The sequence below is a fragment of the Cantharellus anzutake genome (genome assembly GCF_015039405.1).
Source record: "Cantharellus anzutake strain C23 chromosome Unknown EI90scaffold_20, whole genome shotgun sequence".
Taxonomy (NCBI): domain Eukaryota; kingdom Fungi; phylum Basidiomycota; class Agaricomycetes; order Cantharellales; family Hydnaceae; genus Cantharellus; species Cantharellus anzutake.
In genome coordinates, this window is record NW_024066970.1 from 710,315 (window position 1) to 737,567 (window position 27,253).

Below are 27,253 nucleotides of genomic sequence, written 5' to 3' on the forward strand. Positions count from 1 at the left end.
GTCCCACAGCCTGATGGTATGATCATCTGATGCTGATGCAAGGAGCAATCCATCTGGGGAGAAGGCCACAGATTTCACCCAATGAGAATGGCCCTCAAGTGTCTTGAGGTGGCTCCCAGCATGAGGGTCCCACAGCCTGATGGCACAATCATCTGATGCTGATGCAAGGAGCAATCCATTGGGGGAGAAGGCCACAGATGTCACCCAATCAGAATGGCCCTCAAGTGTCTTGAGGTGGCTCCTAGTGTGAGGGTCCCACAGCCTGATGGTATGATCATGTGATGCTGATGCAAGAAGCAATCCATCTGGGGAGAAGGCCACAGATGTCACCAAATCAGAATGGTCCTCAAGTGTCTTGAGGTGGCTCCCAGTGTGAGGGTCCCACAGCCTGATGGTACGATCATCTGATGCTGATGCAAGGAGCAATCCATCTGGGGAGAAGGCCACAGATGTCATCCAATGAGAATGGCCCTCAAGTGTCTTGAGGTGGCTCCCAGTGTGAGGGTCCCACAGCCTGATGGTACGATCATCTGATGCTGATGCAAGGAGCAATCCATCTGGGGAGAAGGCCACAGATGTCATCCAATGAGAATGGCCCTCAAGTGTCTTGAGGTGGCTCCCAGTGTGAGGGTCCCACAGCCTGATGGTATGACCATGTGATGCTGATGCAAGGAGCAATCCATCTGGGGAGAAGGCCACAGATGTCACCCGATCAGAATGGGCCTCAAGTGTCTTGAGGTGGCTCCCAGTGTGAGGGTCCCACAGCCTGATGGTATGATCGCCTGATGCTGATGCAAGGAGCAATCCATCTGGGGAGAAGGCCACCCGATCAGAATGGCCCTCAAGTGTCTTGAGGTGGCTCCCAGTGTGAGGGTCCCACAGCCTGATGGTACGATCATCTGATGCTGATGCAAGGAGCAATCCATCTGGGGAGAAGGCCACAGATGTCACAGAATAAGCATGGCCCTCAAGTGTCTTGAGGTGGCTCCCAGTGTGAGGGTCCCACAGCCTGATGGTATGATCATCTGATGCTGATGCAAGGAGCAATCCATCTGGGGAGAAGGCCACAGATGTCACAGAATAAGCATGGCCCTCAAGTGTCTTGAGGTGGCTCCCAGTGTGAGGGTCCCACAGCCTGATGGTATGATCATGTGATGCTGATGCAAGGAGCAATCCATCTGCAGAGAAGGCCACAGATGTCACTGGATTGGAATGGCCAATCAGAGTTGCAATGTTGGAAGGCCATTCCAAATCATGCCCAGCATGTACAGTTACAGTTGGATTGGGTCCTTGTTGGAAGGCAGGCAACAGCTGGCTTTTGGGGGGAAGGAATGGCAAAACAGACTGGCTGATGTGTGCTGCAGTGGCTTCAATGGTTGGTGCATGGGTCATAATCATACGGTAGGCTTCAAGTAAAATATGGCCAATATGGGCCAGGTAACTTCTCCTTCTCTAATATAATAGTCAGTAATAGAGTCCTCAAGCAAGCAGCATCATCACTAACCATCCAAGGAAGAATGTCCAATATACCTCTAGCAGCATCACTGACATGCCCCATCATACTCATCACAGCAATCCATCGTAACAAAAGCCCCTTTCCAGCATTCCCAAGACCAGTGAACTTCTCCAGTGCATCCCTAATCTCACCATCATCAACCTCCTGAAGCTTTCCCAAATGGGCTGTCCAAAAGCGGCATGCATACTGCACTTCTTCCCCCACCACTGAAGTAAGCTTGGCACTTAGGTTCACCACCCCCACATTGAGTGAATTCCATGGGACAATCTCATCTATAGATGGAACAAGATGGGTATTGAGAAGATTGAGGCACCGAAGGGCCATCCACCTCTCATGCTTCTCCACATTAACCCTAAGCTCAGGGTTCCTGCACCGTTCTATGATGAAATCCGGAAAGGAAGGGTGGTAGACTTCAACTCTACCCTTCGGCTCTGAAGGCAGTGGTATGATCGATTGTATGCGATCAAGCAACGGTGTAGGATTGGAGACCATGGCAAAAGCACCGAGTGCTTTTACAGGCAATGGATCCTTAAGCAGAACAACAGCATGTAGAAGACGGTAGAGCTGGGTGGGGATATCTCGAGGGGTTCCGAAAACACTGGAAGACAAGACTGCTTCATAAAGACTATCCAGCTCAGCATAAGGACTCGCATCATGCAGATCCACACCACCCATGATGGTGTCCAATCGACGCACAGGATCCCTGACATTATCATCTCCGATGAATTTGACTGCGGTAGCGGCCCAGATGAAAAGCCCGTCAGCTTTCTTTGTGAGGCCAGAGACCATTTCAGATGATGGCCATCCGTCTGGGACGAAACGACTAAAATCTTCGTGAATAGATTTGAGCTGATTTTGCAGATATAACTCAATGTCATGCGAAGCGATGTTTTTATCCACTTCATGAACTACGATCTTGTCAACATTCATCGCTGGGTCAAGTTTGTCAGTGATATGGTACTCTGGCCGGCTTGTTATGAGTATCCGGAGGCCCGGGATGCCGGTGCAACGACGGATGAGATGGTGGAGTATTTCTTTCGCATCTTCTCGGTTACACTCATCCAGAGCGTCAATTACTAGGAGAAGAGGCGCAGAAAGCTCGAGCTGTCCAACGGGCGCGAAGAAAAGCTCGGAGCATTGGGTGGAAATGGAGACATGGGCAAGCTTCTCATTTTTCTTCAGCGCATCCGCAACGGCCGCGCCGAAACTCGGAAGCTTTTTGGCAAAGTCCCGTATGATCGTCCCAAGGAAGAACTTCGCATTGGACAACTCGGCGTGTTGACGGACAAAGAAGAAGCTCGATCCAAGGGAGCCAGATTTCTCGGCGTACTGCGCGATGGTGCAGGCGATAGTCGACTTGCCGATCCCAGCTAGACCGTTTACCCAGAACACGGATTTAGTCGTATCGTTGACTGGTCGGTGTAACCATTGCTCAATCTTATGAAGAATCTCAGTTCGCGTCCCCTGGAAGCAGTTGGATGGGGCACCCTGCCTGCTGGTGTCATAGCCAGCGTCGAGGGTATAGTGAAGAGTGTCAAGTAATCGATTTGCTTCTTCATCCATGCGGAGTTGCTAGAGGATTGGTTAGCTTGAAGGCTGAGAGAGCAGATGCAAACTGAGCCGCACCTCAATCCCCAAGGCAAGTCGGACTACTTGCGCAGCCTATGTCCATTAATTAGCATTTGGCGCAGGGCTTACAGGTAGCGAAGGATACATACTTGAAAGGCCCTCACTGCATCACGTATCCCTTCCCCAGCTGCCTGGACATCACCTCCGATTTTGTTATGATCCGCCCACTGGAGAACAAGACCTCGATCTAGGTACAATCTCAGCGGCGAAACAACCTTATCGAGGTCACTGAAAAGGACAGTCAGACTATTTCGACTCCAAGACACTCCTCGGAGACGTAAACGCACGCCGATAAGTCATCGATTGCCTGGGAAAGCTCGGGTGGAACAGGCCCTTTCCCCTTGAATTGTTCGAGCGGCTTCGACACTGACTGATTAAAGAATTCGACACTGTTCTCGAGTTGACGAATTGCACCAGCGTTGCCACTAACTTGCTGCAAGAGCGGAAATTATTGGCATAAAGGGCCCGTTGAAGGAGTTTTAGTAACTCACTTTTAGCTGGTTAACTACTTCAAGGAAGCCGCCGATCGCGCTCTTGAGTCCAGGAACCGGGACATTACCCAGAGTCTCTTTAGCGATACTCAGCAAGTTCAAAACACCATTCCAAACGGTGTCGAGACCCGTTTCTTGACTTGACGGTGGCAGCGTGGGTGCGACAGTTAATGACCCGCCTGCAAGAGGCTGGCTTTGCTGATTTTGCGATGATCCGTCTTTCTTGAAGAGTTTCCCTTTGACTTTTCCCTTGACTTTCTTTAACAGTTTGGACATTTTGGACAACTTGGAGTGACGGTTTCAACAACACGTTGTCAGGACTCAGGTGCAAGTCAGTTCAGCAACAGCCTTCAAGTCGCCTAATCAGGAAGTCCTTACAACTGCGCCTGTTCTGGCAGAGAGCGCTAATATATGGCTAGAACATGATTTATCATACTCTCACGCCGCAACTTGAGTTTGATCAGTGGCGTGTTGTTCCGCACATGGAATCCACCAAGAACTGTACCTGCAAAGGGACTCTGGAAAGCAGTCTCCCTTTTCACATGGCCAACACATAGTTATTCATTGTGACACCCCAGTACGATGACGAATCAAGGGCATTTGGACGACAGATGGCCGGGACCCGATCGGAGGTCTTGTGACTGCAACAAGATCGAGCCCTCAAATATTGACTCCAATATTCATTCAGTCCCACAACCCCGACCCATGTTTTTGCTCGATAATGCACCATTCATAGCAAGTTCATCACCTCCAACGACTGAAGTTCGAACCCAGCTCCACCTAACTCGTACTGGCTGGAGTCGACCGGAACCCAGCAGCCACGGTCTCTCAACGCACCTGCATAACCTGTCATTTTAAAGAGTTTGGACTTCAAGCAAGCTTTGACTCCGTTTTATCTTCTAACATGTTAGCGGCGTTCGGCGCAGCACTCGCCTTGTCAGGACCTTGAACTCGTGACGTTTTCGCTCTTCGCTCCTGGTTCTAGATCTATTGCCGACGGTAGTGGCGGTCGGTTCGGCCTTCCGCACATCCACCGAAACCCTGATTTTCCAGCACGTTCCGCCGTCCCACAGTTCTCATTCCTCTTCGTTGGGCCACTTATGCTAATGAGGGTTTTCATCGCCGTTGCCACCCAAGCCGAACAACCTTCACTCAATGTCACCGATGCCGACCATCGTATATGCCATTCACCACTCTTTCCCCTTGTCCTCCCATCATAAACACCGTTGAAATAACCCATTTGTGTTGCGTTGGAAAATTATCCTTGTAGTCTATCGATCGGCGCCAGTTATTTTTGGGCATAGTGAGCAGTTGTTGGTTCTGTGTTTTTTTTTTTTTTTGCCTTTCACATTATATCATATAACTTCTGTACATCTCTCACTCCGCGCTTTTGCATCTACTTTTGTTTGGGTTCACTCGATGCCTGTGCACCTGGTGGGAGATGGCTCCACACAATTTTGAGAGATGGCGACCCTGGTCCGCCGGGGCCGACCGCTGTTTGGGTGTTGTACAACAATCGACCTCGTGCTGAATCGTGCATACCGGCAGGTGGATTTCCTTTTTTATTCTGTAATTGGGCCATCGGAGGAGTCGTGCATTCGAAGGATTGCATCGCTGACATGTTCTCTCATCTTGTTTCTTGTCAATTGCGGACGTTGTTGGATCTGCGAATTAGGCGTCTGCGATACGCATGCGCAGTCACCATTCGTCCGGAATGCCCGCTATTGGCTTGCTCTTCTCCAATGAGGGACCCGATTCATTCACCCAGCTGTTTGCTTGTCGATCGTTGCATTCGACAGAACATGGTGTTGAGGCTGCCATTCCACATGTGCATGCAATTGGCCTCATATCGCACAGACATACATCAGTTCGTCCTTTGTTTCCACCTTCCGACTGGATTTACTATCGGACTTTATTGGGATATCTCAATGGCAGCCTACCGTATGGGAATCATGGACCTTTCATTCGGAATGGTCAGGTATAATGGCTCGGGAGAGATTGGAATGCAAGGGTCTCAGGCACCCGCCCCTTCAATTGGCAGCGAAGAGCGCAAAGGAGTTATTACTCGTAGTGGCCTAGGGGTGGTTCGGTTCTGGGGCGATTTCTTGAACCGAGATTGCTAAACTACAATACATATTACGATGTGAAATACTTGCATTTGGACTCGGTAAACTGATTGACAATATTCCATTACATAATGTATCAATTAAAATTTCCGCTGGCGTTATCTGATAAGTCCGCGGAAGATACTTTTAGAGGACATCTTGCACAGATCACGAAAACTGCTACGGAATAGCGGGAATATTCCTCACGTTGATCTTTCTCTCTGAGACATGACGGATACTGAATGTCATGGGCATATTTCCGATCTGGTCTGCGTAGGGTTCGGCCCCGCCGCCCTGGCTCTTGCAATAGCTTTCCTTGAAAAGAAACGCGCATATATCGTATGTGAAGTGCACTCTTACACATCATACACACTCCAAAGTCCAAGCATTAGGCACGAGGAAAACCGCTACCCCTAGACACCATAACATTCATAGAAAAAAGCTCGTCATTTCAGTGGCATCCGGGCATGCTCCTGCCAGGCGCAAGCATGCAAATCAGGCGAGTCTTGTGAACCTTTTTCTCCTTTCATGGCGAAATTTACAGACCACAGCTTCCTAAAAGATCTAGCCATGCTACGATCGCCAACCTCTTCATACACTTTCCTCTCCTACCTTCACGAACACAATCGCCTCGTCACATTCATTAACCGAGGCTCTTTCATCCCCAGTCGACGTGAATATTCCGACTATCTGATATGGGCTGCGGAAAAAGTTGCCCGCGAGCCCGGTGTATCGGTTCATTACGGCGAGAGGGTCCTGAGCATTCAAAGCGATGGCCTAGTCGTCTCAGTAACCTCGCTTTCCGAAAGTGGACACCCCGTAAAACGCGTCCGGAGAGGAAAGCATCTTGTTATCGCGCCCGGAGGAACACCGAGAGTACCTCCCTCGCTATCTGCGCTTGCTGTCAGAGCTCCCAGTCGAATTATCCACACCTCAGTATATGCGCACCGCATCGACGGCATTATGCATGATATCCTCAGTGGCATCATCTTCAAACGCCCCTCAACTACGACTGGGAGTGGGAGTACCAATTTCCGACCAGTCCGTATCGCTGTCGTTGGAAGCGGTCAGAGCGCAGCCGAAGTCCTCCTCGACATCCAAGCCCGTTTGAGCGCCTTCCCTCCACCTGTCCCTAGCTCCGAGCACTCAGTTCCATCCAGTCATTCCGTCGATCTCATCATTCACCGAGGAAGTCTCAAACCATCGGACGATTCTCCATTCGCAAACGAAATCTTCGACCCCGCTTCGACGGATTTTTTCTTTAGTCTTAACAGCAAAGAAGCTAGATCAGAGGTAAAGCGAGAGTATGAAAATACGAATTATGGTGTCGTCAATCCCAACACCCTGGCCAAGGTCAGTAGCACTGGTATCCTTTGTGCAATGGCAGCTGAGCGTGTCAATATGTCCAGATTTATGAGCGTATATACGACCAAAAAGTCGAAGACGGAGCACATGCCCGAGGCGCACCTTCCGATGCACTGAAAACCCCTCGGATTAACATTCTCAGATATCGAACCATAGCCGCAGCCACTCAATATTGCACGTCGGACTCCTCATCCGACGTGGCCCCGATCGCAAACCGAGCTTCTTCGCATTCGCACGGATCACTCACGCTTACGCTCCAGCACGTATTGGGTTCGGATCCACTCTTCGAAACACGCTCCTACGACGCCATTATCATCGGAACGGGATACGAAAGGCATTCATGGATCAATTTGCTCGACTATAAAGACTTTGGACATGTATTCGGGTTGACAAACCCGGTGTCTAATGGTGGTTCGGAGATCGTTCAGAAGGATGAACCTTCCCCCGACAGTCAACTAGGAACACATGCGCCTCTGCTTGTTACACCACCGTGGACTGCTACGGAGTCAACTGCAGTCTCCGTTTCGAGACCATCATCTGCTCAGGGGTCGGTTGTATCTGTAACGCATGGCACGTTGTTGTATCCAGGTGAAACCATCGAGACGAGGTCCGAACCAATCCAGCCACCGATGGAGCAAGGGGAGATCCATCAATCAAAGGACCAACTTTTCACTGATTCCATCGATGAAATGAGTGCTGCCACGGAGCCTGCCGAAGACGTGACAGCAATTGAGTCACCATTAGACAAGATCCGAATTAGCCGGGCGTATCGCTTGCTACCTGTCGAGGAGGATTTGGTTGGGGATACACGAAGGAACTTCCTTCCAAGGATTTACATCCAAGGTATCGCGGAGGAAACGCATGGTATGAGCGAAACGCTTCTCAGTATCCTCAGCGTGAGAAGTGAAGAGGTCGTGAATGATCTCTTTGAGGGCGTCGTGCGAGACTGCATCTTTACGAAACCGAACGATGAACCGGCGACATCATAGAGCAGCGCATCAGAGGGGTGGGACATTGCCACGTTCTGATTTTACAGCGCGAGATACGGGGAAAATGATGTTAGGTATTAATATGTACATGAATATTGCAGTGGGTCTGTGTCAGTTTGTGGTTTGGGGCAATGTGCTCGGAGACATCGATGGAGAGAACGGGACTTGTGTCATAGCTTCGAAGTAGTGTCAACGGCACTTAACAGAGAGATGTCTAAAATATTCTGTAGATCCAGGACAGCCTGCTTGGTCTCCCCGATGGGAACAACTAAAACGGCTATTCGTAAGTACGAACTATATAGTCAGCGCAGAAAGGGACGAACGTATTGTTTTCATTCCAAGTGTACGGGCAGCCTTGAGGTTTCTTATTTATAGGACACAGTGATTAGCTTTGCGATTAGAGCCAACAAGCAGATTTGCTCACATTCCTAGGTCGTCAAGCATGACTACTTCCTCCGGTTTCAGATTATGCTTTTTGCAGGCATACAAAAAGAACTCCGGTTCGGGCTTGCGCATTCCTACTTGACTTGAGTCGATAAAGTCGTCAAACAAATCCCTGAGAGCTTTTGGAACGGCACCCTCGGTCCAGCCTAGGAAGGCGAGTTCCTCTTGGGGTGTGAATGTTGCGCTTGGAGGAGTGGCTAGGATTGAATTGTAGGGCTCGATAAAGTTATTTGTTAGAGCTATGGTAAGAAACTTTTTGCTAGCTTGAAAGAAAGATGGAGTTGGGTGGCCTAAAAAAAAGACCTGTGCCTACCGCGAATGTGTCCAATGGCTTCTATTATGTATCGATCGTATTGAGCCCCTCGCATCATCATCCCAAAAAGCTGGCCAGCATGCTCAGTCGAAAATATACTAGTGCATTGCCCAAACTCACCTCACGCCCATTGATAGCCAGTGACTTGGGAAGCTCAACCGTTTCTGTTCCAGCGGAAATGCGGCTTAAAGGTAAATAATGAGTATGAAATCACAGTGCACACCAGGGTCGACTCCTTTCTTCCTTAGGTGTTGGGAATACCATTCATTCCCCTTCTTGGTATCCGACAGTTCCCGCCCAAACAATTCATAAAATTCAAAGATGGGAAGCTCCCCACGCTCGAATTGTTGCCAAGCCCCACCTTCTCCTCGAGACACACTGGAAAGTGACAAAGATATTAGTACAGCCAAGCGGCATAATCAAGGCTTCACATTTGAACGTTGAGGTAGTCCTGAACAAAAAATCATGAACTCGGCTGGAGTCAGAGAAATGCTCGATGTTTACCGGTGGTAGCGACAACGTTTTTTCATATGCATGGATGGCAATGAGGGGCGAGGACACGACAACACCCCCTATATCAAAGAAAACAGCTCTGATCATGTCCTCTCTGCCGTGGAAAGGAGATGAACCGCGATCGGCTCTCGGATATTAGTAGAGGCCGGGATCCTACATGTGAAGAGGAGACTGCCGATTGACCACATTAGGAATAGCAGTGCAAATACGGAGAATGAATTCAACCCCAACTACTCTCACGCAAGACGACGTCCTCTGGCAACAAGATGGTGCACAAGTGCGAAGCAATTCCATTCCCAGAGGGGACAGATTACAATAAGCTCGCGTTTGAGCTGCCAGGCACTCGCAAGCTAGGACAGACAGGTACGTTCCCTCGCACCGGCAATCCCATCTCGCAGCCGTCAATCTCAACGTCCATTTTCAAAACCCCAAGGCATTTGGAGGAACGGTATGGATGTCCCTCTCGTATTCTGGAGGTAATTCTTACAGCTTGTAATCATTAGCCGTTTGGCCCGAGCTCATCACCCCGGAGAATCAACCGATTCAGAATCTTCAGGATGTGTTCAACTCCGGCATGTTGCACGGAGCAAACAATCGTTGTCTTGGATGGCGCAAGCTCATCTCCAAGAACCCTGTCAAGTTTGCGCCCACTTACTCCTGGCTTACTTTCAACGAAGTCGACCAACGGCGTCGCTACATCGGGTCAGCAATTACTCAATGGTTCCAGGATGGGAAACTTGTGAAAGGTGATCAAGGTTATGAGGCTGTCGGTATCTGGAGTATTAACCGCCCAGGCAAGTGCTTTTTCACACACTAGCTCAAATTGCGTGACGGGGTGTGACGAAATATGAACTTTAAACAACAGAGTGGCAGCTGGTCGATTTGGCCTGCCAAGCTTATGCAAAAGTCAGCGTCAGCTTGTACGACACCCTTGGACCTGACTCCGTAGAGTACATCGTCAATCATGCTACTCTATCGGTCATTTTCTGTGCGCCTGAAAAGGTCCCTGAACTTCTGCGACTCGCCCACCGGCTTCCTGCTCTCCGCAAAATCGTTTCTTTCGACAATCTTGGTGACCAGGCCAAACCTTTGTTGAGGGCTTGGGGGAAAGATCGAGGGGTTGAGGTTCTTGAGTTAGAGGAAGGTACAGCGTCGTCTGGTTTCACCGATTCCTTATGATCGAATCTTGAAACCTCCCACACAGTTGAGGCGCTTGGAAAGGCCCATAACCTACCCTTGATACCAGTTACGCCTAACACCATTGCCACGATCTGCTACACCTCGGTGAAGTAGATTTTTTCTTCAATGTCCCTGCTTTCGCTAACGTCTTCCCAGGGCACAACGGGCAACCCCAAAGGTGCGCAATTCACCTGTTAGCCCACAACAGGTTTCTCACGTGTATTACAGGTGCTTTGTTGACACATGGCGGGTTGGCTGTCTCCATTTGGGCCAATCTTCATGGAATGCTTCATCATCCCGATGGTCCCCTTCTCAGCTACCTGCCACTTGCCCACATCTATGCTGTGCGTGCCCCTATTCATTGTTTTTCTGTGGTGTTTACGTTGTTTGTTTCTAAGCGTTTTGCTGAACTGCTATCCATCGCGATGGGAGGCCCCATCGGCTATTTCAGTGGCGACAATCTCCGCCTTCTCGAGGATGCTCAGATCCTCAAGCCTGTTTACTTCCCATCTGTGCCTCGTGTGCTTAACAAGGTCTATGCCGGTGCTTCGGCAGCTCTCGCAAACGGTGGTATAAAGGCTTATTTGTTGAGCAAAGCCATTGACGCGAAACAGCAACGGTTGTTTGCTACCGGAAGCAGAGTGCATCCTTTGTGGGATGGACTCGTTTTCCGCAAGGTTTGTAGGGAGCTCTGTCCCGCGAATTCGATGCCTCAATGCTTAGGTCGGTATAGATTCGGTCTCTCCTAGGCGGCCACGTCGGGATGATTTCCAGTGGCTCAGCTCCTATCAGCGGCGAGGTGCTTACGTTCCTCAAGGTTGCCTTTAGTGCAGAGGTTGTTGAGGGCTACGGCATGACCGAGAATTGTGGTACCTGCCTACGCGGTGCCCCTCCTGATCATTTTGGTGTGGGCACCTGTGGTCCTCCACAACCCTGCAATGAGGTTAAGCTTATCGATGTGCCGGAGATGGGATACACTTCTCAGGACAAGCCATATCCCCGAGGCGAGCTATGTACGCGCGGTTGGAACAACACTCTAGGGTACTACAAAGGTGAGATATCCATCCACGACAACATTGCCCGCACGAATTCTAACTTTCATTTAATGCAGACCCCGAAAATACTAAAAAGACTATTGATTCCGAGGGTTGGCTCCACACTGGTGATGTCGCTTCAATTGACAGCGCCGGTCGTGTAGCTATCATTGATCGTGTCAAGGTATAGCTTTTGTTTCCCCTAGGCATACTTCGTCACTTATTCCTTTTTCCTCGCAGAACATCATGAAGCTCTCGCAAGGAGAATATGTAGCTCTTGAAAAGGTGGAAAACATCTACAGTACTGTTCCTCTCCTGCAAACCACGTTCGTTTATGGTGACTCGCTCCGAGATCACCTCGTTGGAGTTGTAGTCCCGGATCCCATCGCCATCACCGATCTTGCCGCTCGTCTCGGTCTTGGCAAGAAGGACCCGACTGACCGAAATGCTCTGGATGGGCTAATCACTCTACCACAGATCAAGAAAGAGATTTTAGACAACATGAATGCGGTAGCGAGGGAGCGTGGACTTAAAGGGTGCGCGAATCTGACTCCTCTTGGTTGAAGGTGACTGAGTTTAAACGCTGATGATGATCCACGTTAGATTTGAGACCGTCAAGCTCGTCCATATTACGAACGAGCCTTTCACACCGGAAAATGGCACTCTCACTCCTACTTTCAAAATCAAACGGAAAGAGACAGCTCTTAAATTCAAAAAGGAGTTGGATGCTCTCTATGCCGAATCCGCCAAGTTGGCACCGCCGCCCAAGTTGTAGATTACGACGTGATTGCTTGTGCTTTGTGTACCTTTTGCTTTTACTTTGGTAAATCTCATCCACTTGATTATCATCGCGCCGCCCAAACTTCAAACGATTGGCGGACTCGGCCATCGTCACTTCCACCGCAAATTGACGATCTGAACTAGTACTATGTAGTAGAACATTCGCAAGAAACTGCGCCATGCGGTTCAGTTGGCTACGTTCCAAAGCCTAACGGAGGCATAAATTTACGCGCGTGAATTGGGCAACCCCAACTGTTGGCCGACGATGGTTGGTCGCAGTAATTAGTGATAAAATCAGACACTGATTATCACAATCAAGCAGCCAAGGCCGTGCAGCGTGGGAAGCTCCACTACTGGAATGCTCACGTCAGCAGTGGAACCGTTCGACGTGGCTGTGCGGTCTCCTAAGAAAAGTGTCAACACCAAGTACATAAGTAGTCAACATTTGGACAAAATCATACGATGGAACTAGGACCATTCCCCATACAATCTTTAGTCATACCCTTCCTTCTGGCTACATACCTATCAGGTTCTTCTCAGTTATTTCCTGGTGTACTTTGAATGTAGGCTAACGCCTGCGTTCTGTGCGGGCCAACTGAAGTCAATGGCTACAGAAAGGGCTCCCTCTCCTCATCTGGAGCAGTCGCAGGGTTGATAGTTGGCTTCATCATTATGAGCGCACCTTTAAGAGTCTTTGGTGTCACGTTGATTGCGTTTTATCTTGTTGCATCTAAGGCGAGTTGTATTCGTTGGAAACACGATGCGGGCCGAGACCGGATCCCTTAACGGTTACATGCGTCAGGCTACTAAGTATGGACAAGAGCGTAAGATAATATTAGAGGAGGGCCATCAAGTTGGAGGAAACCGTACCGCGTGGCAAGTAAGTGTCACTTTGCTCTGGTCGTTCAGATCGCTCCATGCCGAGCTTTCGCTCTACCCCGATTCCCCAATTATACCACAGGTCCTCAGCAACTCGTTCACTGCAACAATAATCGTTTGCCTTTGGTCGAACTTGTTTATCTCTGGCTCTTTGCATGCGCGGTTGATGTCGCCATTTACGGAGCGATATTTGGGCCCACCCTCATTACATACTCAGATCTCATGGTGCCCACTCGCATATCGGAGAGAGATGAGCCGCAGTCGCGCACTGTTACTCGCCTATTTAGGGTATGTTCCCCACGACCTTTCTAGATCACTATGTACATTGTTGATATTTTCGCATGGGAAACAGGCATATGGCGTGCTGTTTGGGCGACACTCTTGCATCTGAGATAGGTGTCCTTGCAAAATCAACCCCCCGGCTCGTTACCACATGGAAGAAAGTCCCCCCGGGAACGAATGGAGGGATGACTCTTCTTGGAACATTTGCAAGTGTTTTGGGTGGGGCACTAATAGGCGCCATATTAGGATTCGAACTATTCCTTGAAGGTGGTACTTGCCTCTCTGCCCACGACTGGAAGTATAGCAAACTATTCGAGTATGGCCGATTGGTTCTATACGGTGCCGTAGCTGGCGCGCTAGGCTCATACGTGCGTGACTTTGATCCGTTCCCCACTTCATGTGACCTACCTGTCACTTTGCATTTTGACCCTCTTAGATTGACTCGTTGCTTGGAGCAACACTTCAGAAGACGAGATACCACAAGGACAAGAAGCAAATCCTTCTCGATGAATCTCTGACTAGAGGACCAGAAGTCACCGATATCAGCGGTCTAAATGTTTTGAATAATAATCAGGTCGGGGCTACATTCGTGTAGAATTTTTTTCTGCTGAGAGTCATCAATATCTTCTAGGTTAATTTCATCTCAGCAACAATGACTGCCGCTATTTTTGGGGGTTTGAGCTTCCAAGGACTCATCTGAAATGTACACTGTCCAACGCGCATCTTACTCTGGCAATTCCGGTATATGCCAAGCACCGTACATGGCGCTGGAAGCCCAAATGAGTGGTGATTGGTGCCAGGAATAATGTACTTACTCGAAAAGTGCCATAATGGTCCATTTTCGATTCTCTGCCTCGGGGAAAACAAGGGATCGGTTCCCATAAAACACCTGATACCCGATTAGAGAAGTTTTGAATATTGACTAATAAAGGGCAGTTACCTCGTCGTCTACTTCATGTTGTTTTCGGGGTAAGCAATGAAGGAACCTCCAGTCGGGGTTAGCCCCGCCTTCACGACAGAGAGCTTCAGTGACTTGATAGCCTTGGAAATCCCGCAGACGCTGTTCTTTCTCAGCTTCTTGGCCCATGGATATCCTGAAGGAGCAGAGTCAATAAAACACTCAAGAGTCATTGGTAGTTGCACACCAAGTATCTGTAATGACAACATCCGCACCATTAACTGCTTCCCGTGGATCGTGACACCAGTGTATTCCCTGATCGCATCCAAGCTCCTTGACACGATTCCAAACTGGTGCAGGGCACTGATAGGCCTGTTGTGGAGGGACGCCTACTCGCATCTTGTGTCCGAAACGAGGGAAAGTAACAAGCATATCGTGTAGTACATTGGAACTATCACCGAGCCAAGTGATCGTGAGTGACTTTAGAGGAGGGAAGAGTCCGCTATAGGTGGAGCCCCCCGAACCTCGAGGTTTGAAATGGCTCCCGTGCTCGTGCAAAGTGAGAAGATCGGCAAGAATTTGGGTTGGATGCCAAAGCGAGGATAGAGCATTGATGACCGGAACAGCAGAATGCTTCGCCATTTCCTGAGCATAATGAATGAGTCATGTTTAGAATAGAATACCAGCGACACCCTTGCTTGCCTCAATTTCGGAATGATCCCCCACTCGAGCGAATATACCTTGTACCATGCTAGAGAGCACTTTTGAAGTGTCTTCAGCAGATTCATTTACGCCAAGCTGAATATCTTCCTTCCCGAGGAATAAAGCCCGACCACCGAGCAGACTGGTGGCAGTTTCTGCTGAAACTCGAGTTCTTGTGCTTCTCTTTGCGAACAACAAAGCAACGGTTTTCGAATCGAGGCTTCGTGAGGCTAGTGGGACTGGTGGAGGAAAAGGAACCCTTCGAGGCCTGAGCTGTTGTACAGCAGCTGTCTTCAACTTCTTTGAATGAGACAACAAAAATCTAATCTGCCCGATGGACAGGTCTGCGAGGGTCATTAAATGTGGTGGTGGCATCTTGGCTGGATGAGCGCCCGAAACTTGAGTTTGTGGTTATTTGAATCGAAGCTCCAAAAGAATCTTGCCTTTTCCAATAATTGGAATTCAGTCTTCGCCAGACCCTCCACTGTAGTCTGCGCGCATGAGCATCGTCATTTCATTTCGTCGACGCTCGTGGTTTCGTGCGCTATACCTGTTGATTGGTTTCTTCGTGTTACGCTGGGTCTTCTTCTCTCCGGAAAGCGACACTGAAATCACACGTCACAATGTCCTAGAGCGTGTCACGGGCGGCTTTGATAAGGTCTTGGACGTGCAGAAATATCCATGGTTGCAGATGAGGATAGGCAGGGATGAATCTCCGGATATGCTCAGTGACTTTGTGGATGATAGTACCAAGGACTTTTGGAATCGCTTTCAGCTTCCTTTGTTAGTGAGCAGCATGATCTCTTCAAAAGTTACCCGTATTGACCACATGCCATGCCGCCATTTTCAGTATGGACAATCCGGACACTTCTCACATCGATGCTCAAGCTGTTCGTAGTGCCATTGAGGATCTTCTTGGGCTGAATGGCTGGGTTGCCGCTGCATGCCCGACATTGAGTCGTCCGTTTGGTCAAAACAAGCGTGACGGAGCTTTTGAAGAGCTTTCTGGACCCGGGCACCTCTACTACATCGCTATCGTCGTTCATTCAGCAGATCACTTCCTAGTGGATCAAATGGCGACCATAATCCAGCTTGCTCGCCGCTTGGGCACAAGGAATATCTTCGTTTCTATGCTTGATTACAACTCGCGAGACTCCACGGAAACTCTCACGGATCTAGCCGAAGCCGTCATGCTACTTCTCAGCATTCCATTCCGAATCCGACGCGTGCCTCCTATGACAGAGACAGAAATAGCAGCATATTATCCGGGCGAAGAAGCATATGCTCGCAACCTTGCATTGGAGCCGCTACATGAGCTCAAAGCCAAGCGCAATATCAGGTTCGATAAAGTCATTTGGCTGAAAGGTTTCACCTGTCCGAACGATATCCTGGAGAACCTAAAGGTTAGCCAAGAAAATCGCGCAGCTATGACTTGCGGGATGGATTGGGCGGAGAGCAACGGAGCGTTCATCTTCTCAGATCGGTAAAGGACATATCCATTTACAAATTGATGCCAATTGACCACGACAACATCCATTTAGTTGGAGAACAAGAGACATGGTTGGTGATCAATTCCGTGCATCCCGATCATCTGCACCAAGTCCACCTCCCCGAGAGGAAACTGCCGCCGAACGATATGCCAAACATCTCCCTTTCCAAGTGTTCTGCTGCGAATCGGGTACTCACATCGTTGACCCCGCGCAAACGTACTACCGCAGCATTAAGTACCGATACAGCAAAAATTTCTTCAATACCACGATGGAAGAGGATCGAGGCCAAGCTCCGGACCGACGACCGGAGGACGAGTGCATGGATTCTACACAGGCTTGGTTCTGCCGGGATATCTGGGTGGAAGCCGCAAGAGCTGGGATGGGAGTTGTGGACCAGCCAAAGAAACCGCCCGTTTTGCCCGTTGACGAGAAGAATACTCCAAATAACCCCCCAAGACGATGGATAGCCCCTCGAGATGAGGCTGAGCCGCCCCAAGAGAATGAGAAAGAGAAACCGGATAACATCAGGGAGATGCCTAAGGGACCACTGGACATGCCTCCAAAACCAGCTTCGGGTGCAAAAGACGCAGACGCGAACGTTGGATCTGACTACGATGCAATGCCACAAAACCCCAACACACCTTCACTTCTTGAAAGTCATGAAGGGCCATTAAATGTACCCAACTCTGATTTCGAACCGGCACGAGTCATCATCAATCCTCGATGTGTTACCACATATGCCGGTGTCTCTCATACGAAACTTGCGATTGACCTTTTCGGGTCAGATGATGGAGGAATGGAAGAATATGATCGTTCAAATTATCTGATAGAAGAGTGGAAGGCGGCTCCGGAATACTTCATCTGTCAGGAACAACAGTACGTCTGGGGATTTCTTCTCTGTTACGTCACTCAAGACGCTCTGTAGAACTACCGGTGGTCGAAAGGCTCCAAAGAATCAACGTTCGTCAACGTTCTCAATATACGAGCGATTGGCACAATAGGTGGGGAACTAGTAGTGCTATTGGGGTATTTATTCTTCGTTTGGGCTAAGTGATAATGACTGTACATCTATGGAATGTATAGATATGCAGGGGGTGACTAGACTTTGTCGTGTTGGGTGCTTGCCGCATCGGCCAAGCCCCATTATCGATAGACCCTCCAACCATGCACAGTTGACCTAATTTCGACATCACCCGAGTCTTCAGGGAACATCACCTTGGAAATAGAGAGAATATTGTTAGGTCCTTATACGAGTCTTCGGTTATTGCTCGCGCTTGCACCGTACCGGCATTTTTACAGTGAAAATTTCCTCACATTTCCAGCCTCTGTTTTTGGCTTTTTCGAAGAAGTTGAGGTCGCGATGAGCAAGATGTGGTCGGTGATGCGTATAGAATACTAATACGACTGGTGTAGATACTAATGATGTATCTTCGGTTCTAAATGACCGTCCTGAGTCTGGGGCGAGAGTTTCTTCGCATGTGCGCAGCAGAGCATCGTGCTACGAGTTTTTGTCTGCCGTGAGTTCAATATTCTCAATGCTGAATCGGGTGTGGACGCACTTGGGAGTGATTGAATATGAGATCGCTCATGAGAATGAGGTCAAAGCGCGGGGTCTCTGTTTCACCAGACGTTTTAAGAGCGTCCAGCAAGCCCTCAGACCTGGCACCCCACTTAAATCCCTTGGGTGCTGATTATCCCATCCATTCTTCGTCGCCGAGCGATCGTGAACCTACCTGAACGTGAACTCGGGAGCGTATTCCTAGAGGAACATTCTTCTCCACATTGTAATTTATGTTGTCGATAAGATCATGATCAGGATAGTCCGTTATAACCACCTGATTTGAGGGAACCCGTCAGAATGTGGCAACGCAGAATCTCTTGTAACCAACGAACCCGACGTGCGCCACTCAAAGCAGCAACCATTCCGGGCAATGCACCACCAGCACCTAATTCCAAAACGTTCTTCCCTTCACAAAGTAATTTTGAATCGGCATCAAGAAGGTTTGCAAAGACTTTAGCGGCATTCCATCTTTGAAAAGAATTGAAGTTGTCGATTCGTAACGCTGCGGGAACAAGGAAGGCTTTGAACACCCACATACAGATGGTCACCCCAAAGGGGATGAGACCCGACAAGTCTCACGTCAATCGACTCCCAGACGTCGGCAGCGATCACACCATCTGACCGAGCCCGATTAACATTGGCTTTCGATCTTGTATACCGTTCTGTTGTAGGTTCTGGTGATGGAGGACGCTCTGGCTCCTGCCACAACTGTTAGATGGCCAAAAATCCACAAAGGGAAAATATACAGAGACATACTGGGAACATCATGTCAAGGCCCAGTGCCTCGTCGAAATCCATTAAGGCACGGGGGCCCATTATCGGGGGGACCTAATTGTACATCGGGAATACCCGAATCCGACAACAACATTCGGAATGAAGCGTCTGGAACTGGATTCTTTGTAAACAGCAGCATTCTAGCACTCTACATGAGTATCCCAAAACTCATCTACAAATGATACAGATGGCAAATTGAACATTCTCATCAGGCTGTAGATCATGGGCAAGCAAAACCGAAAGAGTCGGGAAAACTGAAACGAAACAAGCGATTCTATGACACGCTGGTTCAAGCCTTGGTACGCTTCTGGGTGTGGCTGCTTGGCTCGATGATCATGCTATCGGCATCCCTCTTCTTCTCGACAGCGCTGAAGTATTCGAGGGAATCCTTGGGGTCAGCCTTGATGGAAAGGCCGCCTTCCTGCCAACCGCTGGGGCAGACCTCACCATGTTTATCCTACGGACGAGCGATCAATCACCCATCCAATCTATAAGGGGAAAAGGAACCAGAAGATGACTCACAGTGAACTGGAATGCCTTGACAAGTCGGAGGGTCTCCTCAACTGAACGACCAACTGGTAAGTCATTAATGGTGATTTGACTGAAAGAAAGAAAATCATGAGCTGCGCGTGCTGGAAGGTAGGGGGGGAGGGGAGGAGGGGAGAATGGACATTATTTGTAAACGCACCGAAGGATCCCCTGAGGATCAATGATGAAGAGTCCACGTAAGGCAATTCCTTTCTCCTCGATCAGAACGCCGTAATCACGAGACAGTTTCATGTTTCGATCGGCACTATTGGACACGAAATATTTTTTGAGTGCCTTCTTTTTCAATCGAAGACATGGCTACTCACATCAGAGGTAGCTGGAGGTTAGGTCCAAGACCACCTTCCCTGCGGTTAAGCTCGGCCCATTTCAAGTGCGAGTATTCCGAATCGGTCGACACGCCTAAATTTTTGAATTTAATTCAAATTCAACGTGACGGAACGGGGTGGGAAATGTTGACTGACCGACAACGGCAGTGTGGATTTGGGCAAACTCAGGGAGAGCCTTGTCGAATGCAATGATCTCTGTGGGGCAGCTAAAGTCGTCGTGTCACTAAGAGTCAAAGAGTGCCAATTGTCACAGTCACTTGCACGAAGGTGAAATCCCTAATTCAAGCCAAGTCCCGTGAGCGTTAGAGAAGGGCTTGGAGCCGAACACGAGTATGTACGCACAAAGGATAGAAGAATAGAACGAGCCTGAGATAACACGTTAGTACTTTCTGCGTCCCTGCACCAAAAAAAAACAACCAAGATCGTACCATCTTCCGCGATAGTCCTTCAAGGAGACCTCCTTGAACTCGCCAGCCTCAACGGAGACAACGTTGTTGAAGTCAGGAGCAGGATGTTGGATAATAGGTGCCATTTTTCTCTGATTTTTCTCTCTCTCTTTCGTTTTCAGAGGTGGCTTGATTCGATGAGGGATATGAGGCACCAGAAGGAAGCAAGCCCTTGCGGTTCAGCGTTTTTCTAGGGCTGCCAAAACGGACTCTGCCGGAATTTACTCAATGATCTTATTTGGGACCCTCAGACTCCTTCACGATGGCCTTGACGTCGCTCGTGAGCCATTCAGGTTCATAGACCCATGGTCTAGGTCGCTGGGAAATATCGAAAATGAACCCGAACGCGTTGTTCGTCTCAATGAAGAGGAACTAGCGCGCGGAAGGATTGGCCGCGTTTTTCGTGGTCAACTCGAGGATTCTTCCTCAATTCTTCATGTCGTTGTTAAGCTTGTAGCACCAACTTCTTTCATAACTCAAAGTCCTCACGGTGCTCGTCATTTTCTATATTCAAATCAACATCGCAAGCGGAACAACGCTGCTCCTTTTCTACTTGACTTGGCCCACGAAGCGCGTATATATGCATCGTCTTCCCCAGGTCTTCGATCATTACAGGGGTCGATCGTTCCATTGTGCATAGGATACGCTGTAAATGAGCGGGCGACATCTGCTTGCTTAATACTTGAGGACGCCGGGGACGCCTTGCCGTTCCCTTACAAGCGGCTACCACTCCCCGAGCGGTCAGTGTTGTCAATTTTTTCATGCAGGGTCCATTTGCACTCACAGAAACGGATCTTCCTCCCCACTTTAGAAGAACCCTGTATGAGCTTCAGGTGAAGCTTCACGAAGCTGGCGTATCACATGGGGATGTCGCCCGCCGAAATTTTGTGAAGAGTTCAAAGGGGATCAGGCTCATTGATTTTGACAGAGCCTCATTCCACAAGTGTCCTCGATTCAGCGTCGCGAACAATTTGAATATCTCATCGGGTACAATGAATTCCAGAAGCGAATGTGCAGAACTGGAGAGATGGTTCCGTTTATTCGGGTTATATTTGGCCGAAGATGACGTGAAGGGTAGAAGAGAAGGCTTTGTTCCTTGGGATGGCAGACCATGGGGGGAGGATGTTGTCTCCGATTCAGGATAAGCCGCATGGAAGCCTGAATGCTCCTGCCGTCCTGCTCCGACTTATAGATTCGGCGCAGGGAATGGGCGCTTATCATCGTGCCCCAATGGCACCGGTGCATGAAGACCATGTGGATGGCAAAACTTTTATTCAGGAGGAGAACGGCCAAGGTGACCAGCCATGATTGGGCAATGGTCGCAACTGGGGTAAGGACATGATATGAATGAAACTGAAAGTCGTATGCGGGGCAGGAAAATGGAGTGGAGATGAGAGGTTGCGCCCGTGATTCAATATACTAAGACGAAGGTTTTGCACGGCGTGAATGAGTGCATTGACGATGTGTTGACGATGTGTTGACTGACATAGAATGAAATGGTAAATGTCCGATGGTTAAAGCAACGGAACTTGGGTGCTGCATGGGTTTAGGATGGATTGGTTTCGCAAAATGCAGAACGAAATAGCGGGCAGTGCAGAGGTGTATCAACCCAGTTTTGGGCCGGAATTACATGGATAACGACGGGCGAGCAACACATAAGGAAGAGGAGATGTTATGCAACCCCTCAACAGGCTTGTGGAGCCAAGGCAGGTGAAGCAAGGCGCTTGCAGACAAGCGCCAACCGGTGATTAAGAAAATCTTGATATTGAATGTCAAGACACCCCCGATTCTGAGACTATTAGATGAGCACGTCGGATATCTCAGCAACATCGGTGCCACGGGCAGAACTCCGCGTGATACTTAAAGCTGGTTAGCAAGATGGGGGGAAAAAGCCTCAGATGGTAGCTCAAGAAGTGAGATGCAATTGAGTTATGCGGCGGTGTATTTGGATGATCGGGTCATTCATCTAAATCCGGCACCAATCTTTCTAGCACAAGGAATTTAGACATTTACATAACTCGGGCGCGGAACCCCACCCTCATGCATTGGGAAAAGGATATCCTTCAGGCTGTGAAATTTATCAATATGTAAATCCTGCGCAGGAGACAAGAGGATCAGGATAGTTGCACAGAGTAGGGAAAGCCGCACTGCCACCACCATCACACACACGTACCTTGCTGAAAGCCGATGCTCTCCCGTATTCATCAAAGATCAATTGCATTTCTCCCAGGCGCGCGCCTACCCTTCCACACGTGATTGTCATCGGCTTTCTGAACTTGGTATCGGATCATCACTTCGTGTGAGATCGGTGGGGCTTTCACTGTCGCTTCGCGCGGACGAGAACAGCATGACAACAAGGTATCATTTCGTGACCAGGAGAGAGCATCGCTCGAACCCCTCCATCTGAAGTCGAAAAACAGGCAGGCCACGCACGCAGGTTCTTGGTACTCATCGCACGGTCGGTCGCTCCATATCGTAATCACGTTCCTGATCGTTGGTTTTGAGATCGGGTTCTTGGCGCCATTCAAGGACCAACGCTGAACGATGAGCTCAAGGGATGGTTATCTGCCGTCACACCTGAAGCCGGCGAGACTAATGCGTCATTCGAGCCCCCAATCAAGGGATGCAAGGCCATCATAGCCCCGTATGACACTGTCAACGCACTCGAATTTATGAAGGGAGTTTGCTAACGCAATCTACGATAAAGGCATGCCGGCTACGCTTATTCTGGTCCCACGGCTGCATGGGCCTACAAGAGCATCCATACAACTAACATGTGAGTGTTTTAATTGACAACATTCTTGACTGAGAGAAATCCATTCGGGCTAATGTATCACAGCAAACGAGTTTTCATCTTGGGACCGTCTCATCATGTGTATCTAGCCGAATGTGCACTCTCCCAGTGTCAGACTTACCAAACTCCGATCGGTGATCTACCGATTGACCTTGAAAGTGAGTTTCGATTCGCGTGATTTTGGGGTGTTGTTGTTGTTGTTGTTTTTTTTTTCACCTGATATCTCAAAGCAACTAAGCAGTTGGAGGCGACCGGGAAATTCTCCCCAATGAGCGAATCCACCGATGAGGATGAGCATAGCATTGAAATGCATCTGCCCTATGTCCGCAAGATCTTCGAAGGGTAAGTATACCGTTATTTAATCACTGGCTGAGAACGCCGTCAAAAACAATCCACAGGAAAGACATCAAAATTGTTCCCATCCTCGTAGGGGCCATTAACATTAAGCAAGAAAAGTCATACGGCGAAATCTTGGCACCCTATTTAGACGCTCCAGACACATTTTTTGTCATCTCATCCGATTTCTGTCATTGGTAAGTCCTGCCTTTCCGATTACAGTACGTGAAACATAAAACTCAGCCACGAAAAAAAAAGGGGAACTCGGTTCTCATATACGTTCTACTATCCCACACCACTTCCTTGCTCCAAACATGTGAAGCTTTCTCAATCCGAAAAACCCACTTCACATTCCATACATGCCTCTATTCGTGCACTGGATCATGAGGGCATGAACGCCCTCAAACTTGATAGATCTGCAGATACAGAGCAAAAAAGCGCCGAGGATGCCCACGATGCATTCGCACAGTACCTTGCCCGGACAAAAAACACTATATGCGGTAGGCACCCAATTGGCGTTTTGATGGGCGCCTTGGCTGCTCTCGAAAAAGGGAAAGCAGAGAAGCGTGTGGCAACCCTGGGATGGGTGAGGTATGCGCAAAGTAGTGCGTGCGAGACCATACGAGATTCGAGTGTCAGCTACGCCAGCGCATATGTCGTATTCCAACCATGAAAAATCCAAATGTTATGTAATAGTAAGTAAATAGCTGTAAAATAGTGTAAGGGTTTTTTTTACAACAAAGTCACCAACTCCAATAAACGTACCTGCGTTATCCCTGCGCCTCGCGTGTTATACTGAACGAAGAATTAATCCTTATCGATTAAAGTTTCTCTGACTACACTTCCAACGGTCAAACCCGTACCCTCATCGTCCTCCTGGGTACCATTAGAGAGATGTCCATTTGGCCCCCTGGACTTCCTCCATTTCTCTTCAAGCCGAGAGAATACGTCAATAGACAATGAATCGATTCCTTCGATGGGTGGGCCCTCATATGCATTGTTTCGCATGGCGAAACACAATGCCTGCTTCCACCATGGATCGACCTCACAGGCAGTTGTCAGCCTGCATACTACGCAAAGAGTCTTGAGCGGAAAACTGGCAAACCTTTAAAATGCTTCCATTCCCGACAATAATACTTAGCTCTTTGGCCCTGGTCAACGCCACATTGAATCGCTTGGCTTCATGTATGATGCCACGATGCAGCCGATGGTCTTCAGCTAACGACTGCCATGATGACCGTACGGTGGAGATTATCACCACGCGACTAGGACGAGGAACATACTGCGCGGTCAGCATGACACTACCCCGGATACAAGGTTCAGGTTTTACTTTTCAGCCCCTTGCAAACTTTCAACATCGCCGACATCCACAGCGCCTAGTCCAATAGAACGTAAAGCTTGACGTATCCGCGCAACCTGTTCGCGAAAGGGGCTAATGACACTTATGTCAGGTGCGGAGAGTTGAAGGCGGTGTTGAGCCGGGAGGTGGAAGGCATTGTTTGGAATATCCAATCCAAGAAGCCCCGTAATAATTTGCGTCACCATTCCCACCTCGCCTGGGTTATAAATTGACAAATGTTCGTCCGTCCACTTTTCCGGAGAGGTCACACCAATAAATACGAAAGGAAAATCTGGGGTTTTAAGAAATGGCCATTTGGATAACGGAGTATTTTGTGTAGATTGAGGTGCGAATGCTTGGAGAGTATCGTTATAAAACTAGAGGTGAGAATCGTTTAGCTGAGTCTTGTGAGTAAACTGCTTTTACTGACTAATGTAGATGGTAGCATAAGAATAGCGGGATGTGATCGATAGTTTTTGACGAGATTGCAGAATGGAGTGGAGGTTGGCTGTGGAGAACCTGGGGTGCGGGCTGAGCGCTCTCGTGAATAAGGGTTATCTTTATAAATATTGAGATCAAAGAGTCTTTCGAGCAAACTGACGTCCATATCATTGTTCCTGCACACCTCGCCCTCTATGCGGGGTCCTAGCTGCTTCCAATCACCACAAATAGTAATATGAGGACGGGCGGCTGATGCCAAACTTGAATAGGTTATATGCGGCAGCACAACCGACAAAGGTATGCATATTTCTGCTTCAGATGATTGGGCAGCTTCGTCGACAAGCAGGTAGCCAAAATGAAGGCGTTCCGGAAATGGAGGTACATTTGGCGCTTGAAGATGTGCCTGGGTGTGATCTTCCAGTATACCGAGTGCAGCATTAGAGCAGCGTGCGGAGAACAGCAGAGATGCATCCAGACAAGATGTAACGATGACGCGTTTGGAGAGAAGGTGCCTAGGAAGATTTAGAACCCCCACACGTAACAAAGGTCATTCATGAATACCTAACCGGAGGAAGAGCCCAGTAACCATTCTCGCTATGGCACCATTTGTGTAGAGCTACGCGCACCTCGTCCATTGGTCTGCCAACCATGTGGTATCAGAAGAATGGAAAAAAAAAAAGCTTATCACTCACCTGCTTGGATCATTTAGCCGAAAAAGAACGTCCGGGGCTAGTCTCTGGCCAAGTCGATCCGTTAGAGTGTCAGCTGCTGAGTTGGATGCCCCGCAAACTAGAATATGCTCGTTTGGATGATGCTCAAGGATCTGAAATACTGTTTCCACGATAGTCTTTGTTTTCCCAGTTCCTGACGCGCGGTAAGAGCCCTTCCGGCTGACTAAATGGTAAAAAAATATTACCTGGTGGTCCTGATATAAGATATGGGGCACCGTGCCCCCCGGTAACTATTGACCGCACAGCGAGCTATACCGGACGCGCTGATGAGCGCAGTGTAAAACTTAAATCATACGATCGAAAAGTCTTACTTTCTGTTCCTCGTTTAACTCAATATCGATCCAGTGAGGAATGGAAGTCGCAAGAATAGGTGGCCCGTTCGGGTGGTCTTTGTTAGGAAATAATACCCTGTGAGCGATCCCTGTATCGTTCTCTTCACATATTCTAGCATGAATGCATTCTAGGGCTTCTCGACAAGCTTTAAATTGGCGTTCTTGTGGCACCCAATGCAAATTGAAAACACCGCTCTCCCACATGTAAGGTTGAGACAGTGCGTCGCATCTAATAATGATCATGCCCCCAACGCGCCGCAGGTCGTGAACTCTCGCTTCAAACGCTATTCCTTGGAAGCTCTGTTCCCATGGCCGTAATTGTCGAAGCCATACAGTGTCGTTTAGAGATATGGGCGGGTAGTTCTCGCGTAGATGCGGTGCAGAGACCGAGAACAGGGTGGCAGGGTGATTGGGTGGCATTGGTATTGGTATCAATGACACTCCGTACATCGTAGAACTGACCAAAGCGTTTAAGCGCGCCGTATATTCCATGGACATCAATTTTATCCATCTTGTAGCGTACGTGTGCGGAAGAAGAGGAGGAAGCTCTGTAGAGGGCCTTGACGACGAGCTAGGACTTGATACGTTTGATACATTCCAATCTTTAGCAGATAAAGCCCGGTGCTTGTTGTCAAGACCATCTAAATAGTCGAGAAGCGGGATAGGATAGATAGACGAGGCATAAAGGCGGAAATCAATAGCAGGAGGCGGACTAAACGGGATGATCTGCTCGCTGAAGGGTCCTGGGGGTCTGTGTGTGTATATAAAGAGATGAGCAATGATAACCTAGGCGCCACAACTTGTACGACTGAATCCTACCGCTGCCATACTGGTACGTAGGTTGGTGCAAGATGGTCCAACATGTGCGAGTCCCCCATGACTAGTGGCGAGTGCACGCCACGATGGACGGCAGTCGCGGTTTCACCTAGGTCAGAGGTAAAGCCTCCTCGGGGCGGCGCTTTCCGTCCATCCAATTATATAACTTGCATGCATCCATTCCGTCGCCAAAATTACA

General features: G+C 49.0%; 13 protein-coding genes across 13 annotated transcripts; 8 read left to right on the forward strand and 5 right to left on the reverse strand.

Moving 5' to 3' along the window:
* The first annotated feature begins 5,065 nt into the window (after positions 1-5,065).
* EI90DRAFT_847307 (uncharacterized protein) lies at positions 5,066-5,825 on the forward strand. Its single transcript, XM_039068153.1, has one exon. The coding sequence runs from the start codon at positions 5,256-5,258 to the stop codon at positions 5,757-5,759; it is 504 nt and encodes a 167-aa protein (XP_038916767.1). The 5' UTR covers positions 5,066-5,255; the 3' UTR covers positions 5,760-5,825.
* A 47-nt stretch (positions 5,826-5,872) lies between these two features.
* On the forward strand, positions 5,873-6,325 carry EI90DRAFT_3055127 (uncharacterized protein). The gene has a single exon (XM_039060128.1). The coding sequence runs from the start codon at positions 5,970-5,972 to the stop codon at positions 6,156-6,158; it is 189 nt and encodes a 62-aa protein (XP_038916768.1). The 5' UTR covers positions 5,873-5,969; the 3' UTR covers positions 6,159-6,325.
* EI90DRAFT_3055128 (L-lysine 6-monooxygenase (NADPH-requiring)-domain-containing protein) lies at positions 5,873-8,459 on the forward strand. Its single transcript, XM_039060129.1, has 4 exons — positions 5,873-6,240; positions 6,293-7,094; positions 7,151-8,363; positions 8,419-8,459. The coding sequence occupies exons 1-3, from the start codon at positions 6,209-6,211 to the stop codon at positions 8,093-8,095; spliced, it is 1,779 nt and encodes a 592-aa protein (XP_038916769.1). The 5' UTR covers positions 5,873-6,208; the 3' UTR covers positions 8,096-8,363; positions 8,419-8,459.
* On the reverse strand, positions 8,266-9,452 carry EI90DRAFT_2918860 (HAD-like domain-containing protein; the record flags this gene model as incomplete). The annotated part of the gene is made up of 8 exons (XM_039054668.1): positions 8,266-8,363; positions 8,419-8,459; positions 8,520-8,802; positions 8,853-8,922; positions 8,973-9,016; positions 9,076-9,230; positions 9,284-9,303; positions 9,357-9,452. 8 exons carry the CDS (start codon positions 9,450-9,452, stop codon positions 8,266-8,268), a joined length of 807 nt encoding a protein of 268 aa, XP_038916770.1.
* A 179-nt stretch (positions 9,453-9,631) lies between these two features.
* Positions 9,632-12,531, forward strand: EI90DRAFT_3192839 (long-chain-fatty-acid-CoA ligase; the record flags this gene model as incomplete). Its single annotated transcript, XM_039066399.1, has 11 exons — positions 9,632-9,728; positions 9,869-10,159; positions 10,231-10,509; positions 10,570-10,649; positions 10,701-10,722; positions 10,773-10,888; positions 10,943-11,221; positions 11,278-11,596; positions 11,656-11,762; positions 11,819-12,114; positions 12,182-12,531. 11 exons carry the CDS (start codon positions 9,632-9,634, stop codon positions 12,351-12,353), a joined length of 2,058 nt encoding a protein of 685 aa, XP_038916771.1. The 3' UTR covers positions 12,354-12,531.
* A 265-nt stretch (positions 12,532-12,796) lies between these two features.
* On the forward strand, positions 12,797-14,219 carry EI90DRAFT_2971767 (integral membrane protein DUF92-domain-containing protein; the record flags this gene model as incomplete). The annotated part of the gene is made up of 7 exons (XM_039055739.1): positions 12,797-12,887; positions 12,960-13,093; positions 13,161-13,238; positions 13,320-13,525; positions 13,590-13,887; positions 13,956-14,093; positions 14,151-14,219. Exons 1-7 carry the CDS (start codon positions 12,821-12,823, stop codon positions 14,217-14,219), a joined length of 990 nt encoding a protein of 329 aa, XP_038916772.1. The 5' UTR covers positions 12,797-12,820.
* Positions 14,108-15,530, reverse strand: EI90DRAFT_2971768 (putative ornithine carbamoyltransferase precursor). The gene is made up of 5 exons (XM_039055740.1): positions 15,108-15,530; positions 14,665-15,062; positions 14,460-14,613; positions 14,335-14,408; positions 14,108-14,286 (listed from the first exon to the last, which is right to left on the reverse strand). The coding sequence occupies exons 1-5, from the start codon at positions 15,492-15,494 to the stop codon at positions 14,244-14,246; spliced, it is 1,056 nt and encodes a 351-aa protein (XP_038916773.1). The 5' UTR covers positions 15,495-15,530; the 3' UTR covers positions 14,108-14,243.
* An 88-nt stretch (positions 15,531-15,618) lies between these two features.
* On the forward strand, positions 15,619-17,610 carry EI90DRAFT_2918333 (glycosyltransferase family 69 protein; the record flags this gene model as incomplete). Its single annotated transcript, XM_039054650.1, has 4 exons — positions 15,619-15,902; positions 15,970-16,602; positions 16,661-17,485; positions 17,535-17,610. 4 exons carry the CDS (start codon positions 15,619-15,621, stop codon positions 17,608-17,610), a joined length of 1,818 nt encoding a protein of 605 aa, XP_038916774.1.
* Positions 17,611-17,752: 142 nt separating this feature from the next.
* On the reverse strand, positions 17,753-18,968 carry EI90DRAFT_2918596 (putative methyltransferase-domain-containing protein; the record flags this gene model as incomplete). The annotated part of the gene is made up of 7 exons (XM_039054656.1): positions 17,753-17,824; positions 17,895-18,107; positions 18,169-18,288; positions 18,343-18,444; positions 18,503-18,638; positions 18,709-18,869; positions 18,927-18,968. 7 exons carry the CDS (start codon positions 18,966-18,968, stop codon positions 17,753-17,755), a joined length of 846 nt encoding a protein of 281 aa, XP_038916775.1.
* Positions 18,969-19,233: 265 nt separating this feature from the next.
* EI90DRAFT_2918312 (2-cysteine peroxiredoxin) lies at positions 19,234-20,351 on the reverse strand (the record flags this gene model as incomplete). The annotated part of the gene is made up of 6 exons (XM_039054648.1): positions 19,234-19,401; positions 19,467-19,545; positions 19,633-19,737; positions 19,799-19,892; positions 19,955-20,025; positions 20,206-20,351. The coding sequence occupies 6 exons, from the start codon at positions 20,349-20,351 to the stop codon at positions 19,234-19,236; spliced, it is 663 nt and encodes a 220-aa protein (XP_038916776.1).
* Positions 20,238-21,651, forward strand: EI90DRAFT_848103 (uncharacterized protein). Its single transcript, XM_039068155.1, has 2 exons — positions 20,238-21,005; positions 21,077-21,651. The coding sequence occupies exons 1-2, from the start codon at positions 20,494-20,496 to the stop codon at positions 21,408-21,410; spliced, it is 846 nt and encodes a 281-aa protein (XP_038916777.1). The 5' UTR covers positions 20,238-20,493; the 3' UTR covers positions 21,411-21,651.
* Positions 21,652-22,285: 634 nt separating this feature from the next.
* EI90DRAFT_2995266 (MEMO1 family) lies at positions 22,286-24,105 on the forward strand. The gene is made up of 8 exons (XM_039056189.1): positions 22,286-22,623; positions 22,683-22,723; positions 22,795-22,909; positions 22,973-23,041; positions 23,105-23,217; positions 23,290-23,401; positions 23,458-23,592; positions 23,654-24,105. The coding sequence occupies exons 1-8, from the start codon at positions 22,613-22,615 to the stop codon at positions 24,066-24,068; spliced, it is 1,011 nt and encodes a 336-aa protein (XP_038916778.1). The 5' UTR covers positions 22,286-22,612; the 3' UTR covers positions 24,069-24,105.
* Positions 24,010-27,185, reverse strand: EI90DRAFT_2995267 (P-loop containing nucleoside triphosphate hydrolase protein). Its single transcript, XM_039056190.1, has 10 exons — positions 27,058-27,185; positions 26,218-26,989; positions 26,092-26,155; positions 25,868-26,039; positions 25,737-25,814; positions 25,165-25,687; positions 24,726-25,111; positions 24,501-24,660; positions 24,161-24,439; positions 24,010-24,102 (listed from the first exon to the last, which is right to left on the reverse strand). Exons 1-9 carry the CDS (start codon positions 27,114-27,116, stop codon positions 24,203-24,205), a joined length of 2,451 nt encoding a protein of 816 aa, XP_038916779.1. The 5' UTR covers positions 27,117-27,185; the 3' UTR covers positions 24,010-24,102; positions 24,161-24,202.
* Positions 27,186-27,253: the final 68 nt, after the last annotated feature.